The 21,978-nt window shown below is 34.3% G+C and overlaps 1 protein-coding gene across 8 annotated transcripts in view; it reads left to right on the top strand.

Moving 5' to 3' along the window:
* CCDC178 (coiled-coil domain containing 178) overlaps positions 1-21,978 on the top strand; it is a 513,950-nt gene that overhangs the window by 328,904 nt on the left and 163,068 nt on the right. For all 8 annotated transcript variants that reach the window (XR_002518666.2, XM_021930027.2, XM_017951655.3 and 5 more), the window contains one exon: positions 6,774-6,923. Coding sequence is in view for 7 of the 8 variants with exons in the window: in XM_021930027.2 (XP_021785719.2) it covers positions 6,774-6,923 (150 nt within the window). In the remaining variant the exon portion in view is untranslated. The remainder of the gene's footprint in view (positions 1-6,773; positions 6,924-21,978) is intronic.

Here is a 21,978-nt window from a genome sequence, read left to right as displayed (position 1 = left end):
GACAGCACAGACAAGGAAGTGGGTCCTGGGAGAGTTAAAACAGTTATTTGCTCCTCTGAGGCTTCAGGGTATCGACACATATCATTCTTACAGACTTGCTTCTTGGAAACACTAGGGAGAACTCTTGCTTTCTGTAGTAATTGGTGTATGGATTTTAAGGGAGAAGCGATGCAATAATACCTCTATGCACACTGTAGGTGATGCCCTTAATAAAGAAGATATTTTCTCCCTGTCTTCTACATTGTTAGAGGATCAGCCTGTGTTTTCAACATTTGTGTTAATCACACTAATGCCCATGAATCAAAGTGGGGGATGCTTTTGAAGTTACTCACAAAGAGACTTGGAACCTCCTTGTCTTGTTTATTCTAAAATATATCCCCTGTACATTCTATGAATCAGTCTCAGCACCAATGCCTACTTTAAGGACATCAAAGCCTCACGGCATACAAAACTATCATTCCAGTGCTCGAGAAGGGCAGAAATGTGCCAAGGGCATATAAGAGGACTATAGGGATTCACTGGGATGGGATCAATGGTGTAATGCATGGGCATGTGCACAGGATCATATACTATTGAAACAGTGATGCTTGGAACTGACTACTTGTAATGCTATGCATTGATAGGATACTAAATATGTGGATACATTTTATTGTTTACACTGTTAGTCATATGCTAATGTCAAAAGACAGCAGAACATTTAACCTGATCTATGAGAGTTTAATTCACAAGTCATAGGCAACAATAATCTAATATTCCCAAGGGACCAAGAAAATACTTCTCTTGACTCTGACTCCTCCAAATTTGCTCAGATATATACTAACCTATGTGGTGGGGCAGCTTTGATCTTCTGATTCAAGTCAATGATTTTTTTTTGTTCTGCGAAGCTTGTTGCTTATGCCGTTCCCCCACTTGATAGAATCAATTCCACTGTAATTCGAATAGAATTTTTCACACTTTGGCCTCCTCCAACTATAGCTTGTAATCCGTGGTGAACAGGAATTATATCTTATCCTTCTTTTTAATTCCTGGCCTAGCCATAGAGCTGAATCCATAAAGTAAACTTACCAAGGATTTGCTAAACAAATGATTAAATAAACCAAAAAAAAAAGAAAAAAAAAGGCTAGACGTGAGGATGCTCTGGAGTAAAATCAATCAATAAATACTAAGAATACATTTTTTGTTTTCTGGTGATTCTGGTGGGAAGTCCATTCTTTCCATCCAGGGAACTGAGGTGAATGTGGTGCAGTCTGTGCAAGAATATGGATGTGGTAGCAAGAGCCGGCAGAGCTCTGGTGAGATGAAAGAAAGCAAGGAGCTGTCTGCAGTAAATTCTTAAAAACTGAGAATTGGGGGATGACAGACAGATCATCAGAAAAGATTAGCTGAGACGGCAACAGATAATTACATCAGGACGGGAGAGTTAGAACTGGGTCAGAAGATGACAGCTCTCTTACAATACATAATTTAAAGAAAGACCTAGCCCCTCTGCCTGGTAAACTGGATCCTAATGCCTATGTTAAGACTATATATGACACATTGCTATACATATAGTCATAGACACCTTGATGATTGTACTAACAATAAGGTATTTGTAAACAGCTATTTCACTTTTTGCACTTACATGTATAGTGCAAATATTTTAATCATCACCACCTTTTTAGAATGTTTGAATCAAGTTTTTTTCTTGTAATCTCCTTTGGCATTAGTCCACCTTTGATTTTAAAAATAACAGTTCACATAGATTTAAACTTTGTCCAGGATAAGTGTCTTGGCGGAAGCTCCAAAGATCTCCATGGATAGCATTATTCTAGTGCATCCAACCATAGTCCACAGTTCTACAGGTCCCAACTTTGAAGGTCCATGCATTTGGTCTTGCCAGGGAATGCATCAGACATAATAAAATAATGGGATATGGAATCATGTAGATCAAAAAGCACAAGAAACTGACAATATATAACCAATATGCCCATATTGATGTATAATTGACAGTAGCCTGGAACCAAATTTTAATTTTCATAAGTGGTCTGTTTTATCTATGTCAAAATGCTGTGTTAGCCAGATTATAATAAGACAGTTGCTTGGCAGAAATGGATTTAGAACTACAGAATTCAGTTATTTGATTTGATTATTTAATGTCATTACATTTTATGAAGACTGAATTGCATATAGCATTTAAAAGTGCTGGCTCGTGTTTACGAAGGGAATATATTGGACAGTTGAGGGTACAGGATCTGGCGCCAGTCTGACTTGATGATGCAAAGCCCAGCTCCTCTGCCTAATAGTTGTGCAACCTTGCACAATATATCTGGTGTTTCAGTTGCTTTGGTTGTATAACAAATACCCCAAAACTTCATGGTGTAAAATGACTGTGCTCATGATTCTATGTGCTAGATATTTGGACAAGGCCGAGTGGGGATAGCATGTCTCTGTTTCACCCTTTCTGGACATCAGTTGGATGACTTGGAGGCTAGGGGTTAGATTTATCTTCAGCTGACTCACTCACTCACAATTGGTGCTGTTGGCTGAGACTTGAGCTAGGACTGTTCGCTGAAACACCTACACATGGCCTCTGGCCTAGATTCCTTACAATGTGGTGGCAGGTTCTGAGGGTGAATGCTCTCAAAAAGAGGGCCAGGCAGAAGCTGTATGCTTTCTATTATATAAACCAACCTGGGAAGTCACTTAGCATCATTTCTACCATCCTTGATTAGCTGGAAAAGCTACAAGTATACCCAGGTTCAAAGGAAGGAGAAATAGATTGTACCTTTGGATAGGGAGTGATAAGGTTCTGGAAAAAACATGTGAGACTGAAAATATTGCTGTGGCCATTTTTGGAAAATACAGTTTACCTCAACTGATATCTCTCTGCCTTGTCTTTCTTATCTGTAACATGAGGATAATAATATAAAGTCTCAGACCATTGTTGCAAGGATAAATTCAGTAAATACTGCATTCCTAGCACGGCTCCTGGTTATGTAAGCACTCCCTAATATTAGCTTTGATTCTTTTTCTAATTCTCAATTTTGTCATCAAGCTAATGTAACACAGCATAACTAATACTAGAGTGGGAGTGCAATGGTTTCCAGAACTGAAGCGGTTGAGGCTTTGGGTCTGGAGGAAGGTTTTCTGCTGATAGGCACCCGCTATGTTAGTGTCCCTGACTTTATTTCATTTTTGCTTCCATTGCTTATCAACTTCTTTTAAAGTGACATATTCTTTTTAGGGAGAGGAGGGTTGTTAATATCTTACATTCAGTTACAATAAAGATTTGCTATCCTGGGTAATTTTCTTTCTTCTAAAGGTGAGTATGTAAGTCTCAGTTGTTATTCATTATATGTGGAATTTATATCTTAACAGGCAAATTCAGCCTTATTTCTAATTTCTTTGCTATATATCACAAAGTGAAACAGAAATATGATACAGGCTTTACATTTTTTCCCAAAAAGAACCAGTTCTCTGACTGGAAGTCCCTAGTGCCCACTTACCCAGTGAGAGATGGGAAGAAGGAAAAATAAACTAAAAGTGGAGAAAATTGAGGAAAAGTCCAAGTGGAATCCATGGCTTAAAGAACAAGAAAAGTCAAGTGGGGGGAAAAATGAGTAGAACTACTATTGGTGTATTTTGAATACTCAACCTGTCTCCATTTTTCAGCATTTTTGCTGACAGAGGAGGAAGCCAAGCCTTTCCTTAGCAATGGTTCTTCCACACTTTGGGGATCATGGGCTAACTAAATAACCCAAGAAAAATGCTGTGTATAGTTTCATGAGGGTCACATACCTTCTGAAAGTCAATGATTCACCTAAAATAAAGAATTCTTGTTAAACCTGGACAATATGATTATCTTTAGAATAGTTTTTAATACAAAAACATACTGTATGATTTATCTTTATATACTTAAGATCTTCACCTCTCAAGTAGTACAGTATCAAATAGTACAATGAATGTGCCATATTATAATGGTGGTTATATTGCCCATCAGTTACTTCATAGAAGTTGAAAAACAAAATGTGTGTTTCCAAAGGGCACAATGTATGTATTTGCTAACTAATATTATGTGTGTACATGCATTCATTCATTTACTAAAAACCTGTGCACCTACTTATGTTAGATCTTTGCAGTGCAACATCTCTTAGGGCAAACATAATGATGGTCTCATCCCTCATGGAACTTACAATCTAGATTTTGTTCAGTCCTTACAAGCATAATCTTTATTTTCTAATAAAATACTGGGAAAAGAAGCAGTAATATCCCCAAAGTATCAAGGTTTAACAAAAAATTTGTGATAATAAAGAACAAACCATCACCAAGCAAGATATTTTTCTTAATAAATTCTAGACAATGTGGAAACTATTAGCAAACATTCATAACGTCTCTTCTGTTCACCAAGCTATCTTCCCAATATTTTACCATCTTAATAAATATTAATAATTGAAATTGAATAAATAATAATAAATCTATCTTTGAGAAAGTGTTAAGTATATTTAGGCCTTTTGGAATGTCATAGTATGGAAAATGAAAGAAGTGAAAAAAATAAGAATTTTGCATTCCAGTTATCCTTTTATGGGCTATTTCCCATGGACATATTTCCACCAATAATTATCATTCCCCCTTTGTGTCATTTACATTTAACAATATATTGGTTAAAATTAAACAAGTCAAAGTTGTGAGGTGGACTCTCAGTTAAACTTAATAAAACATTTTCAGTGTTGAATGAATACTATTATTTAAAATGAATAAAACTTAAACTTTATTATACATCTGAAGGTCACTGACTTTCAGGAATAAGTAGTGAATTGGTATATCCTTCACATATTCATTACTGGAAAATGATAATGTAAAATATTGTGACTGATGTAACATTTTGAAGATTTATTGGCATAATTACACAATTTGATTTTTTGGCATATATTCTAATTGTGATACATAAAGTGGAAGAACTGGTATCATTAAAAAATTGAACATGTATGCATTTAGAAATAAAACTGCATATTAAACAGTGAGCAAAGTATGTATTATAAAATATTTCCCCAATTAAGTTCCATTAAATAGGTAAAATGCAAATCCCATAACTTTGTATCACTCCTCTCAAATTAAATGTTTATAGTAGCCATCTAGAAATGGAAAGAAAAGCACCTGAGAAGTAGGATGTCTCAGATATCAGAGTTGTGCTTAGATTTAATCAAACAAGCAAATGAACAAAATATTCAAAATGATGCCTATTCCTTTCTAAAGTAGAACATTTATCAATTTTACAAGTTAATCGCTTCAGGATTGGATTTTAATATTAATGATGATATCTAAAATTAGTATAGCTATCTTTTGAAAAGAATCCCCACCAAAGGAAAATATTAATAGAACTTTGTCCTCCTAACAAAAGATAATTCAATGTGATTTTAGGCAAGTTTATAGATAGAAGTTACTGAAGTTTGAAGTTATTGTGACAGAATTAAGACAAGGGCATTTAAAATGATTCTCAGTTGGTCATTTTGGCTTTTTGAAGGATAGCTATGACATAATATTTATCATTAGGGATCAATATGGATACCAGGCTTTCATGAGAAATATGTTTGTTGACCTTAATAAATCTTCAAGTGTGTAAATACAGAAATATTTGTACAGGCAATTTTCTGCTGAATTACATTTCCTCTATACACATTATCACATGGCAACATATTTTTTAAGAACTTATACTGAAGGTTTGATGTGATGGCAATTTTCACAAAGAAACAATTTTAATTGCTTCACAATGGTTATTTCTGTATCTAGTTATTTAATCATCATTATCATCATCATGATTAATCTGCATTTATATGTTTTGACAACTTATTTTGCTATTATAAATAACATTGTAATGAATAAAGCATTTTGCTTAGAATAGATTCCCAAAAGAGAAATTACTGGATTAACAGGTTTGAAAATATTTAAAGCTATTGATAAATACCATATTTTTCAAGCAGTCAGAGTAAGTTTTCTGTAATGTAAAAAAAAAAAAAAAACAAAAACAAAAACAGGAACTAAACTCAATTCAGGCATTTAATTTAAAATTATAGATAGCCCCGAACTTGCCAATGAATAGTTATAAAGAGTTTATATTAGATTTGATGTATATTTATTTAGTCATGGAGAAGGACATTATAAAGTTCTCAACTGCTCACAGTAGCAGATTTAACTTTTATTTAAATATAACTAAAATGTATTAATTATAAACAATGACACTGGGTGCTTCTAAATCTTGAGTTCCCTATTCTCTCTTACTCTTTCCTCATCTATGTTTTTAATGTTTTCTGTGAGTACCAACATTCTGAACTTCATGGAGATGAAATTCTAAGCTAGAAGGTACCACCTACTCATTTAAGCACAAGGGCTAGAGAAAAAGAGAAGAGGACAGGGAACTGTGACAGTGCTCCTGGGATGCTGATTCAAGGGTCCCAGGATTGGGCACTTTTCAAGGCATGATCGAGGGAAGTTCAGGAAAAAGGCAGTGAAAAGAGGTGAAGTAAAAGTCAGACTAACTCTGATGAATCACACATTAATGTTAAAAAAAAAAAAAAGCCTGCATCAAAAAAGAATATTATTAAATCAACAAAGGATATTGGTATCAGGAGAAACATTTTTTGGTTATTTTGTTATTCTTCTACTATACATAATAGAGCATGTTTAGATAATTTAAAAGATGTAAAAATTCAAACAAATCCAAATTATTTTAATTGCATTTGTATATATATATATATATATATACGTGCAATTAAATTATATATTTTTTTATCTTCCAGAAAACAGTAGCTGATTCACTTGAAGAAAATCTGCGTTTAGCTCGAGAGTATCAACAGCTACAGACTACATTCTTAAAGGAAAAGGACAATTATTTCACTATATATGATAAACAGCTATCACTTGATACTTCAATTAGAGACAAGAAACAGGTATTGGTTTTTCTAACTGTTTTAAGATAATGATTTATGTCATATATGCACTATAAAAGTAAAAAGTAGTCAGTTTGGGTACCTCTGATCTGATGATGATACTCCACAACATGGCCTATTTTCTCTGTGTAGGTTTGTTGTATATTTGTATCAACCTTTTAAAATTGAATTTTGAAAGAATATTGGAGAAATGAAAAACTTAGTTTCTAATCCACTATTCTATGCTAACTTGCTTTTAATTAATATGACCAGAAAAACCAATTTTTTATTTGTAGATTTAAATATATTATCATAGTCTTCACATTTTAATTCTAAGAGGGTGATTTCCCATGGTAGGCCTCTAAATTGTCTTTTTAGTATACAGGCTCCAAATTCTGGTTACTGTTTTCTTATCAGATATGGAGATTAATTGGAAACTTGGAAAAATAGCTGACTTTCTCTAATTACTGAAAATCATTGAGAATTCTAAATATATTTTGTAAAATCTTCTGTAACGGTATGTGGAAAGGTAAAGCACACAATATGCTATGAATCAAAAAGGAAGAAAGTGTTCCATTACTAGTGTTATGATACAGTCACTTCCTCTATGTTCTCCAGATACTTAGTAACAAGAACAAATATTTTCCTTTGAATATTTGTTTTCCTCCAGGATTCAAATTTCAGAAAATACAGTTATTATTTTTTGACAGCGTAACCATGAAAACCAAACTGATCCTTTCTCCTACTGGTATCACCCATATTGTTGCATTATAAATCAGTAGTTTAGAATAGCGGTGCTATGCTTATGGCTATTACGGAATGTTGGGAAGGCAAAGGGTGGGATTTGAATGCAAGTTCTACTAGCTCCATGATCTTGGCAAGTTGCCTTTTCCAACCTCAGTTTTCTCATCTATAAAATAAGATTTGCCTCACAGGGTACTTGGTAAATAATAAAAAAGAGCCATTCATAGTAAGTTACTTTGAAATTTAAGGGCTGCTATACAACTGTAAGTAATTATTACATTCATCTGGCATCCTCCCTATCTACTTCCCTATTTCCCATTCATCTACTCTCATGAGAGTAAAAGCTTCTGAATACATTGGGAAAGAGAAGAATGCATTTTTCTCTTAAAATCTTGAAATGATAGCAACATGAAGATACATCAAAGTACAAGTGTTTGGGAGGCTAAGGTGGGAAGATCACCTGAAGTCAAGAGTTTGAGACCAGCCTGGCCAACATGGTGAAACCCTGTCACTGCTAAAAATACAAAAACTAGCCAGATGTGGTGGCATGCACCTGAAGTCCCAGCTACTCAGGAGGCTGAGGCAGGAGAACCACTTGAGCCCAGATATGGATGTGGCAGTGAGCCGAGAATGCACTGCTGCACACCAGCATGGGCAACAGAGTGAGACTCCATCTCAAAAAAAAAAGAATGAAATAAGTGTGTTTGGGAAAGAATTGATAATACAACTATCTACCAAAATCTTAGTGTCCTCAAACCATTTTGCAGGATTCAAAGAAAGGGCATGTATGTATCTATGAAGAATTTGTCCAGTCACCTCATGCATTTGACATTTTTATTTGAGGTTAAATATGTTCTACTTGTTTTTCATAATTGAGAAGGAGAAAATAATCATTGGCTTTACTGTATGTCCTTTTCTAATTGGGGGAAACAAAAATAAATTTTATGTACACTTATCAGTTTATAAAGAATCACTTGGTGGCAAATGACAAATACATTCGATACGTGCATAAATCGTGGAGACCCCATGCTTTTTAAGAAAAAGCCCTAATATCACATTTTCATAGTAAGAGCAAAATTATCTTGATCTCATTTTGGAATTAAAGCAAATCTTGATGCAAGATACAAGGACTGAGACTGTAGTAGGAACAGACAGTGGAGATTGCTAGGAGATTGGGTTTATGTTTGTGATCCCTCAGACGAATCACTTTTAGCGCACCTGTTTCAGGGAAACTTTCAAGATTTATTTGTACTTCCAATCATTTTTCATTTCCATCCTTCAGCGATGGAGGTCATTAAGTGCAGGCTGCCCTTGTCAGTGTCATGTAGGATCAATTTGCTGCAATGGACAGAGAGGCCTTATAGATGCTGTTAAATCTGTCAGTGAGAAATCGTATGTCATTAGCGTCTAATGCACTGCTTACAGGATGGAATTTGGCCATCAAAAATGAGAAAACTCTTTAATATTTTAGTCCATTTCCTTGATATTGCAGCATTTCCCATGTATGCAGGTTTTAGTTCTTTGGCCAGTTTCGTTTGGGTACACAAAAGCACTTTTCAGTCTCTGATTCCCTTGTTGAATTCCCTTGTCAGATAAAACGGATCTCACTTTTAGGAATTTTGTGCATCTTTTTCCTGTTTTAGACTAATTTCATTGCTTCTGAACATGAATTCCTTTTGCCATGGTAAATAACTGTATTTTAATTATTGTGTTTCTTAGGGACTATTATTCTCTCTATACAAATTGTACATTTTCATACTTCTTTGTATTTTTATGCCGAGAGTAATAAAGTAAACCTAATGAAAGAGTAAAACAAATTTAAAATAATGTCCCCTTACTTAACACAATCTTACATACACATGTCTCAAATGTTAGAATGCTATAGTATTTCTCTTAGTGTTAATATTATGTCTGCTTTATTTGCTTGTGTTATTTTTGATACTTTCCTGTACTTTTAAAATTTGTAGTGATGGATATTTTTGCCTTTAAAAATCAGAAAGAGGCAAAAGCAAGTGTGCAAAATTCTTATTTGCCCTGTTCATGGGTAACAATAGAAAATAATCTAATCTAAGACTTCTTAGATGTCAAAATTAAAACTAACACTAGAAATACATGAAGGAAAATGTCTGAAAAACAGATTATACTTCCATGTGAATATAGACATTTTCGTTAGAAGCTTTCAAATACTTTTTATAAAAATACGTCATTTTTAATATTTTATCTTAAAAGTAAAAAATCCATGGGTATTTTGATGAAGTCACCATGTATTTGTTTTAAGTGCCACCTCAGATTCTTTGTGCCTGCACAGAAAGGTAAGTTAAGCAAGCATGCAGATACTGAAGTGATCTGTTGGTTGAAAACAAGATGGCTTCCAAAATGTGTTAAAATACATTTTTAAAATTATATCATTAACCATTTGTAAAGCTTTACACTTCCTTATTACAAATCCCAGTGCTTTCAAACTAAGGTAATGAAAATTATTACAGAATCAGCCAACACGTAGCAAATACTTATGTGGACAAAGTATTTGTGCTATATTGTTTGCAAATATTATCTTTCAGTGTCTCTCAATAATCCTGGGGAATTTTTTATTACTATTATCATCTCTCCCAATGTAAGATATAGAACTAAAATTGAGTGTCACACAAGATTGCTCAAGTAGAGGGAGATGCTGGGATGGGAATCAAATTCAGATTTTTCTTATATCTAATCTATTTCAAAATTATAATACTACCTCTTTACTATAACATTAATTAAACAGTCCTATACATGGCTAATCAGGTTATGTAAAGCTTTGAAAAAAACATGTAATTTATATATGGTATCTCTAGTGTTCAACTGAAATAGATTATTTAATTCTCTAGTTGTTTCTGTAATTTTAGTTCATTGGAGCCACTTTTTAGTGATTTTCTGGGGAAAGGGCCACCTGTTTACTTGGAGGAGATTTAATTTTTATAGGGATCATAGGTAGGTTTCATAATTCTAAATTGTAAAACTTTTGAACTAGAAATGCCTTTAGAAATATTGCCCTCCTCTTTAAAAAATAATTTTACAGAGGAAGAATCTTGGGGAGGCCAGAGTGGCTTAGTGATTTACCACATACACGATTAGGTAGAAGAAATGTTGTCCTAGAACTTAGTTTTCTTTACTCACATTCAAATGTTCTTTCCAATAAACTGCAGATGAACATATGCTATGATTTTTTTTGGAGGTTTGTCTGGACCAATAGCTGAGATGTAAGCGGCTCTTTTAAGTGGTTTGGGCCTGTGAAGGAATCACAGAGACATTAATTAGAGGACTACTCTGCAGCAGTGTGTTGGCCTCTAGGGAATATTTCTGATCCTCATGGAACATTTGTAATCCATTCATTCAATTATTCAAAATATATTATTAATCACCAATTGTTCTATATACCAGCAACGAACAACTGGAATTTGAAATTTAAAATACCAGCCATGAGCAATTGGAATTTGAAATCTAAAACACAATGCCATTTATATTAACACACACGCACACACAAATTAAGTGAATTTAACAAAATAGGTATAAGATCTATATGAGGAAGGGCACAAAATGAATGAAAGGAATAAATCAAAGAAGATCTAAATAGATGGAGAGATATTCCATATTCATGGCTAGGAAGACTCAATATTGCTAAGATATCCATTATTTCCAACTTGATATATAGAGTCAATACATTCCCAATAAAAATCCCAACGTATTTTGTGAATATCAATCAAATGATTCTAAATTTTTTATGAAATATAAAAAGACACTAAATAACCAGCAAAATATTGAAAAATAAAGTTAGAGGATTAACACTATCTGGCTTCAAGATTTACTATAAAGCTGACAAAGATACTATAGAAGATATAGAAATGTGCCACCTTATTTCTGCTTCCGTGCTGAAGGTTGTGCTCTCCAGTCCAGGAGATTCTTTCCTAGACAATAATGTAGAATCAGAGCTCTCCAGCAGCCTTTCTTCACCCCACCAAGAGAAGAATTGTGTATTTTTGCTATTTAATCTACCTTGCCTGGGTCTCATTGGACAACATTTCTATATTAAATTCTCAAAAAATTGTATCATCTATAGATTATATAAATTTTCTCATCAACTTTCCAACACAGTTTTCTTTAATACTCACTTTGTATTGATGTGCTTAGGAGTCAATGTCAATTATAGCAATAAACAAAGTTATTTTCCTAGAGAAATATGAAAGCTGTTTGATTCTCATTTTTATAAGTATTTAGTATTGCTTGTTGTCCTGCACACCATGTAACTGTGCTTGGATAGTGATTTCTGTCTGCTTGTTTAATGTAGATAGAAATCCACTTCTTTCGTAGCAAAACCATAAAATAATAGTTTTCCCTATAACAGCTATTTGAAGACCCTATCAGTGTCTCTGCTTCCATTTCTTAGACACAGGCATGTGGACTTGCAAACACACACACACACACACACACAAAAAAAAAAACACAAATGGCTCTGGCCCCTGTTTCTTAGAAAATGCGCGCGCACACACACACACACTTGTTCTCAGGCATTATCACACTTTAATTTGCATTAAATTTATACTGTCCTGTTTCTCTGAAGAGTTTTCCTCACGAGACCTGTGAAGAGCTTTGGTAATGCCCGAGACAGAAGTAGACAGCTAATAGTCTATTGTTTTATCTCAATGAATCTCCCTTTTGTTGTCTAAACTCCATGAGGAAAATACCAGTGCTGGGAGTTTATTGCTGGCCAAGACGTTAAAGAAGTAAATTTGGCTTAAATCAAACCAATTGTTCGGTCCAATACCAGTTTTGAGAGAATTTTCAATACTTGTATCTTTCATGCAATTTTGAGGTTTTCTTCTGGTAGAGTTGCATAGCAATGAACAGATTGTTTTTAATATTAGCCACACCTTAAGAGTGATTTATTGAGTGTGGTGATAGACTCTAGTATATAAAAAATATTTAAGATAAAATTTTCGTGTGTGTGTGTGTGTGTGTCTCAATCAATGGCTGTTTTGTTCCCCAGAGAATATCTGGATATCTGGCAGTGTCTGGAGACATTTTTGGTTGCCTCTGGCATCTAGAAGGCAGAAGCCAAGAATAAGGATGTTGCTAATCATCCTACAGTGCACAGGACAGTCCCTCTCCCCTTCACACACACCAAAATTCTCCAGCCCAAATGTCAATAGAGCTGAGGTTAATAAACCTTTATATACAGAGAGAGAGAGAATTTACTTGTCATATATATGTAATGTGCATGTGTATGTGTATATACATATATATAACATGAAACACTGTTTACTATATCCCCTTCTTAAAGATTTAAACTGCATTTGTATATTTAAAATTCTGAGAAATTCAATATTAAGAAATCTGTTAACTCTGTTAACCCTGAATTTTCTATTGTCCCTGGAATTCTTTCTTCTCAGGAAAAGTATTTACTACTGATTGACTTGGTGTTTAGTAGATTAAACCTTGGAAAATGTTATTCTCTTAAAATATATATATTATTTATATATATTAAGATATATATATAAAGATATATATATAAAAATACATATATTAAGAGATATATTAAGAGACTAACATAATATAATATAATATATAATATAAAACATCAGAGAATAAGAGGCAACTTTGTCACAAACTGTACTTTCATGATATTCTGCTGATATATAACTTTAATTTAAAAAAGCATTCTTTATATTACTAATAAAGCCATAGAATAATTTTGAATATTTTCAGATAAATACGTTCTTTGGGAATCCACACATATCCAGAATGCTGACTTTCTTTGATGCTGTAGTAGAGCAATAAAATGAAATAGTGTTGTTTTTATCACTTAAAGCCTATGTTTAAAAAATTACAATAAAACAAGTAAAATATTTTTGTATACAACTTTTATGATAGGTATATTTTCTAATTAGCTACTACATGACTTATAACTGCAATTGATTTTCAATTCTGTGGGATTATCTGTTAATGATTTTTTTCATTTTGAGCTATGCATAAGCTTCTCAATGACATAAACATTTGGAAAAACTCATTCCGTAATCATCTTTTCACAAATCTATGAGTTATATCTTATAATCACTTATTAAAATAAGTATTAATATAGAAAATGTGTATTTATATGCTAAATATTTTCTTTAGTCATTTCTTTTTTCTTCGAAATTTAACCATCATTAAGGTGACATGGGAAACCTATAGACAGCTTATTTAATCCCATGAGCCTCTGATAATAAGGAATATTAATATCTCCCTAGCAGGATGGTTGTATAAAGCAATATACTAATAATTACTATTTATGAAACACTACTATGTGCTAGGCACTTTGTTAGCTTTTATATGTAATCTTATTTAATTATCTGAACAGCTCTCTGAAGCATAAAAATATGTTTTAAATATAAAGCACCTAGAACACTTTTCTACAAACTATATTTTGCATATAGAAGTTATGGCCACTAATATGTCTATATATGTGTCTCTCATTTCTTGTATCAAATTGAATTGTGATTATATGATTATAACATGATCTTCTAGTCTATACTAGGTATTAAACAGTGTATGCAACCTGAGAATATGGGATGGATTATGAGTAGAGAGGACAGATGTGGAAGTAGTAGAGACATTATGATAATCCGTTAGAAAAACATGCAGAGGCCCTAAGGAATGAAGGAATAGCACCATAGCAAGAAATCTAATGCCCAGGTAAAACTGACAGAGGATGACACAGTAGAAAATCATGTATATATATACATGTATAAGACCAGGCATGAGGGATAGACTCAGCAATGACACATGGGTTAGAGAAATTAATCCAAATCTTTCTTTTCTTTTTCTTTCTTTTCTTTTCTTTTTTTTTTTTTTTTTTGAGATGGGGCCTTGCACGGTTGCCCAGGCTGGAGTGCAGTGGCGTGATGTCAACTCACTGCGACCCCCGCCTCCAGGTTCAAGAAATTCTCCTGCCTCAGCCTCCCAAGTAGCTGGGATTACAGGTGCCCACCACCACGCCCAGCTAATTTTTTGCATTTTTAATAGAGACGGGGTTTCAGTATGTTGACCAGGCTGGTCTTTAACTCCTGACCTTGTGATCTGCCCGCCTCGGCCTCTCAAAGTGCTGGGATTATAGTGAGCCACTGTGATCAACCGTTAATCCGAATCTTATACCACCAAACACCAATTAGAACACATATATAAATGAAAAGATCTCATTTGCAATAGCTACAACAGCCAAAAATTTCCCAGAAATACCTAATATGAAATATGTCATTTGTAATCTTCGTGAAGGAACCTCTAAAATTTTACAGATGGAAAAGATAATAAAACAGCACATGCCATAACAATACCCAACATTTTAATTTGGTTAATCTGGAATCTTCATGTTACAATTTTAAAGCAACTCCAAACAAATTAAAAGAATGTTTTTTGGATGCTGATAAAACTATTCTGTACTGGAACATGAAAACAGATTAAAGGATTATGGAGAAAATGAGGGAATATTTGTTCTAGCTTGTTCTTAAATAATAAAGCTACCAGAATTGTAACATAACAATGACAAAAAGTTCAATGCATCACAAGGACTGGCTACAAAAAAAAGTCCTAATATGCCTATATTTATTGTATAAAAATGTGAAAAATGCAAAGAAATGCAGCATAGTCTTTTCAACAAAATGGTGCAAGGCTTACTGTATGTTTTCAGGAAACTGCAAATAAATCCTACCTTGAACCACGCCAAAAACCACAAATGCACTCAAGTATTAAATATAAACACAAAGTGTAGCTGAATAGGCATCTGATCTTGAAATGAGAAGAGTTTTTATCAACATCATGAAAAAGAAGAAATCTTCTTAATGAATATTTATAAATTTGCTGACATGAAAATTAAATGTCTGTGAGTTTAAAACTATGGGAAAATATTTCAACACCTGTGTCAAACATGGACTTAATATTTTTACCACATGGAGTGCTACTCTCTGTCACTTAAAAGATAACTTCTCTAGTAGAATCATGAAAAAACTATTTAAATAAGTATTGCCTTGGTATGTCTTGTCTTTGTTGAATATTTTAAAAAATACAAAGCAAGTTGATAAATAAAAGGGAGAAAAATATCCTTCATAGTAAAAAAAAAAAAAAAAAAAAAAAAAGGAAAGGAAAACAACAGGATAGCATTTGCACCCACCAGATTAGCATAATATTTTACAGTGATAACATCTGGTTTTTGGAGGAAGCACCGAAATTGACACTTTCACCAATGGTGATATTGTACTTTGAAATGCTCCCTATGAAGAACAAATTGACAATATATAGCAAGAGCTTTAATATATTCATACCCTTTTTCTCTAAGGAACATTACCAAAATATGCACAAATGGTGTTTTCAACAAGAATTTGATTATAAAATGGGCAGAACAGTGTAGCATGGAGCCAGACTGCCTGGGTTTGAATCCTGCCCTTTTGCTTCCTAGCTATGATTTTGAACAAGTCATTTACCTCTTGGAGCCTGTGGTTCCTGATCTGTAAAATGAGAATAACAGCAGAATCTACTTGATACAGTTTTTCTGACAACTAATTTAATACATGTAAAGATTTCTAACAGCCTTTGATACATAGTAAGTTCTACATATATTTCAGTTACATTTGTTGTTGTTATTAAATGAGATTATGTAGCATACTTCACAGATTGTTTAGTATGTATGAAGAGAGAATAAGAATCAAAACAGGTATTATTATCATTATTTTTATACTATTATGAAATAACCTGAACTGTGGTAATGGAATCCTTATAGGAATGACTTTTATTACCTTGTATTAAGAAAGATTATATGAAATCAAAACACATTGTAAAATTATCACTTTCTGTTAACCAAGAGTGAATTAAAACAATAGATATCAAATAACTTAGATGTGATTATTTTTATTTTCAAAGGATTCTTACATCATGAGAGGCTCTAGTAACATAGTGAGTCACACAATCATTTCAGTTATACTAAACTAACTGGGATTTTGTCTGTACCCAAATTTCCAGAGAATATATTTTGCATGCTGTGCTCTAATTATTCATATTCTTCTTTTTGATATGGGGGTATCACTCTGTTACCCAGGTTGGAGTACAGTGATGTGATCTCAACTCACTGAAACCTCTGCCTCCTGGGCTCAGGTGATCCTCCCACCTCAGCCCCCTGAGTAGCTGGGACCACAGGTGCGTGCCACCATGTCTGGCTAATTTTTTTGTACTTTGGGTAGAGATGAAGTTTCACTATGTGTTGCCCAGGCTAGTCTCAAACTCCTGCACTCAAGCGATCTGCCTGCCTTGGCCTCCCAAAGTGCTGGGATTACAGAAGTGAGCCACCATCCCAGACTTAATTATTCATATTCTGTGAATACCTGTGTACACCTGATTCTACTAAAAGAAATTAATTGATTTTGAGAGGTTCCTCAACTAATTCACTAGATACTAATTCACAAGTTAAATTTTTTCCTGCTTTCTTGAAGTGAACCTTGAGTAAAGCAATTTACTGGTACAGTGTGACCCATTAAGAGTTTGTTAATAAGTGACTATGAAAAAATATTGTGGACAGATAGACATTAAAAATACTTTCCTTTTGTCAGTTGAAGAGTAATTCTCACTGATTTCCTATCAAAATAATCCTGAAAATGACAAATGTTCTTTTTTACAACCTTGTACTTTTCCATCATAGTAAATCACTGGTTAACGAATAAAACAACACATACACAAAGGCAATACCAAATAAAACAACACATACACACAGACAATACCTTATCTGAGAAAAAGAAAAGTAACAATGCAGTGACTATAGCGTTTAGAGTTTTGTGAAACTGTGTCAGATATAAAATCCTTGTCTAGTTATTTCCCTTGGTATGGGATATCAGAATTGTGTGGTCTTTCAAGAAAAAAAGTATTTTAAAGAAAGATATATGCACTGTACTCATAGGTTATTGAGAAAAGTATATAAAACAAAGCTACTGTCTGAATGATGTACATAGAAAAAGAGCAAAATGTTATCTGTAAAAGCAGAAAGGAATATAGCTTGCTTGACTTTTTGTATCAAGCAAGCTACAGCAATCTTTTGATTCTAATATGAAACTATAGTAAGGATCATTGCACTAATGCATGAGGATTTGTGATAATGTTGCAGAAATTTTACTGTCAAAACTGAACTGCAGTGTAATGACTTTTGTTATCATGGTTTCTAATAACTATTCAGCATGAATTGACCCTACATATGTTTTGCTGCAATAATGTGTCACTAACTCAGAAAGCTAAAAAGAATATAAAAAACAGTCAACATAATGCTGTGTATGACTTCATGATAACCTTTACTATTAATATTGTTAAAACAATTATATTAATAATAGTCACTATGCAAGCTATGGGATCACATGTCAATAAAACCTCAGACACATTGTGACAGTTCTGGCTAAAGAAACCTACAGAGTACTTTACAATAAAATATATCCTCCTCTGTTCAGCCTGGGCACTAGTTACTGACTGTGCTCTTACTACTTCCATATCTGATTGTTACCTCTATTGTACACAGTCTTTGACAAGTTTCCCTACTTCCTATAATGTGTTTATTTTTCCTTTTATGGGCTATCTCTTTAGTTTTTTACTTTCTATATTTTTGCATGTCGTTATTGCACCGCCTTATTGCAGTATATTTTTATTTCAGCATCTCTTCATTGCAATAAATAAGAGAAAGTAGAATGTTTACTTTTCTGTGTGGCAGTCACCATGCTAGACATTTACAACAGGTGTAAATCATTGAGTTGCACCAACCATATCATAAATGTTGACCAATTACAGATATCATTATCATTTTTATTCTATTATTATTTAATTCATAAAAACACTATGAAACAATTGGGAATATTCCCATGTTTCCTTAGAAAACAAAGCTACTGTATTAATTTGCTAGGGCTGCCCTAACAAAGTGCCACAGACTGAGTGATTTAAACAACAGACATTTATTGTCTCAGAGTTTTGGAGGCCAGAATATGAGATGAAGGTGTCAACAGGGTTGATTCTTTCTGATGGTCTGGTGGAGCGGATCTGTTCCCAGCCCCTCCCTTGCTTGTAGGGGGCCATGTTTTCCTGTGTCAATACAGTGTCTTCCCTTTGTATGCATCTGTCCAGATCTCCTCTTCTTTTCTTTTTTTAACTTTTATTTTAGGTTCAGGGTTACATGTGCAGGTTTGTTACATAGGTAAACTCATGTCATGGGGTTTTGGTGTACAGATTATTTTGTCACACAGGTACTAAACATAGTACCTATTAGTTATGTTTCTGTTTCTCTCCCTCCTCCCACCCACCACCCTCAAGTAGGCTCCAGTGTCTGTTGTTCCCTTCTTTGTGTCCACAAGTTCTCATCATTTAGCTCCCACTTGTAAGTGAGAGCACGTGAGATTTGGTTTTCTGTTCCTATGTTAGTTTGTTAAGGATACCAGCCTCCAGCTGCATCCACATTCCCACAAAAGACATGATCTCATGATCTCATTCGTTTTATGGTTACATAGTATTCTATGGTGTAGATGCACCACATTTTCTTTATCCAATCTGTCCTTGATAGGCATTTGTGTTGATTCCATGTCTTTGCTGTTATGAAGAATGCTGCAATGAACATTCACTTACATGTGTCTTTATGGTAAAATGATTTCTGTTCCTCTGCGTACATACCCAGAAATAGAATTGCTGAGTCAAATGATAGTTCTGTTTTTAGCTCTTTGAGAAATTGCCACACTGCTTTCCATAATAGTTGAACTTACACTCCCACCAAGTGTATGAGTATTCCCTTTTCTCCACAATCTCACCAGCATCTATTATATTTTGACCTTTTAATAATAGCCATTCTGACTGGTGTGAGATGGTATCTCATTGTAGTTTTGATATGCATTTCTCTAATGATCAGTGATATTGAGCTTTTTTAAATATGCTTGTTGGTCACATGTATGTCTTCTTTTGAAAACTGTCTGTTGATGTCCTTTGCCCACTTTTTAATGGGGTTGTTTTTGGCTTGTAAGTCTGTTTAAGTTCCTTATGGACACTAGGCATTAAACATTTGTCAGATGCACACTTTGCAAAAATTTTCTACCGTAGTGTAAATTGTCTATTTACTCTGCTGATAGTTTTCTTTTGCTGTGCATAAGCTCCTTGGTTTAATTGGATCCCATTTGTCAACTTTTGGTTTTGTATGATTGTTTTTGGTGTCTTCAATATGAAACTTTTGCTGGTTCTTATCTCCAGAATCATATTGCCTAGGTTATCTTCCAGGGTTTTTATAGGTTTGGATTGTGCATTTAAGTCTTAAGTTCATCTCGAGTCCATGTTTGTGTATGGTGTGAGGAAGGGGTCCAATTTCAAACCTCTGAATATTTCTAGCCAGTTATCTCCTCACCATTTATTGAATAGGGGGCCTTTCTGCATTGCATGTTTTTTCACTCAGAGATCCATATAAATGTTATGTTTCAATAGTTGGTCTTTCTATATACAACCACCTTCCCCTCACAAAAAAAAAGTTTAGAATTTTTTTAAATTTTTTTTATTATTATACTTTAAGTTCTAGGGTACATGTGCATAACATGCAGGTTTGTTACATATGTATACTTGTGCCATGTTGGTGTGCTGCACCCATCAACTCATCAGCACCCATCAACTCGTCATTTACATCAGGTATAACTCCCAATGCAATCCTTCCCCCCTTCCCCCTCCCCATTAGAGGCCCCAGTGTGTGATGTTCCCCTTCCCGAGTCCAAGTGATCTCATTGTTCAGTTCCCACCTACGAGTGAGAACATGCGGTGTTTGGTTTTCTGTTCTTGCGATAGTTTCCTGAGAATGATGGTTTCCAGCTGCATCCATGTCCCTACAAAGGACACAAACTCATCCTTTTTTATGGCTGCATAGTATTCCATGGTATATATGTGCCACATTTTCTTAATCCAGTCTGTCACTGATGGACATTTGGGTTGATTCCAAGTCTTTGCTATTGTGAATAGTGCCTCAATAAACATACGTGTGCATGTGTCTTTATAGCAGGATGATTTATAATCCTTTGGGTATATACCCAGTAATGGGATGGCTGAGTCATATGGTACTTCTAGTTGGAGAAAATTTTTGCAATCTATTCATCTGACAAAGGGCTAATATCCAGAACCTACAAAGAACTCAAACAAATTTACAAGAAGAAAACAAACAACCCCATCAAAAAGTGGGCAAAGGATATGAACAGACATTTCTCAAAAGAAGACATGCATACAGCCAACAGACACGTGAAAAAATGCTCGTCATCACTGGCCATCAGAGAAATGCAAATCAAAACCACAACGAGATACCATCTCACACCAGTTAGAATGGCAATCATGAAAAGTCAGGAAACAACAGGTGCTGGAGAGGATGGGGAGAAGTAGGAACACTTATATACTGTTGGTGGGATTGTAAACTAGTTCAACCATTGTGGAAAACAGTGTGGCAATTCCTCAAGGATGCCCTTTATTTCTTTTTCTTGCCTGATTGCTCTGGCCAGGACTTCCAGTACTATGTTGAATAGAGGTGGCAGGAGAGGGCACTCTTGTCTTGTGCTGGTTTTCAATGGGAATGTTTCCAGCTTTTCCCCATTCAGTATGGTGTTGTCATTGATGGCTCTTCTTATTTTGGGTTGTGTGCTTTCAATACCTAGTTTATTGAGAGTTTTTAACATGAAGCGATGTTGAATTTTATTTCAAGCCTTTACTGCATCTATTGAGATAATCATGTGTTTGTCTTTAGTTCTATTGGCATGAGTCACATTTATTGATTTGTGTATGATGAACCAACCTTGCATCCCGAGGATGAAGCCTACTTCATCATGGTAGATTAGCCTTTTGATGCACTGCTAGATTTGGTTTGCAAGTATTTTGTTAAGGAGTTTTGCATCAATGTTCATCAATGCTATTGCCCTGAAGTTTTCTTTTTGTCATTGTTGTGTGTCTGCCAGGTTTTCATGTCAGGATGATGCTGGCTTCATAGAATGAGTTCAGGAGGAGTCCCTCCTTCTCAATTTTTTGTAATAGTTTCAGTAGGTATGGTACCAGCTCTTCTGTGTACACCTGGTAGAATTTGGCTGTGAATTCATCTGGTCCTGGGCTTTTTCTGATTGGTAGGCTATTTATTACTGATTCAATTTTGGAACTCATTATTGATCTGTTCAGAGAATCAGTTTCTTGCTCATTCAGTCTTGGGAGGGTGTATGTGTCTGGGAATTTATCCATCTCTCCTAGGTTTTCTAGTTTGTGTGCACAGAGGTATTTGTAGTAGTTTCTGATGGTTATTTTTATTTCTGTA

This window comes from Papio anubis, chromosome 19 (assembly GCF_008728515.1).
Source record: "Papio anubis isolate 15944 chromosome 19, Panubis1.0, whole genome shotgun sequence".
NCBI classification, from domain to species: Eukaryota; Metazoa; Chordata; class Mammalia; order Primates; family Cercopithecidae; genus Papio; species Papio anubis.
Note: the sequence above shows the minus strand (reverse complement) of the source record. Positions and strands in the feature narration are given on the sequence as shown.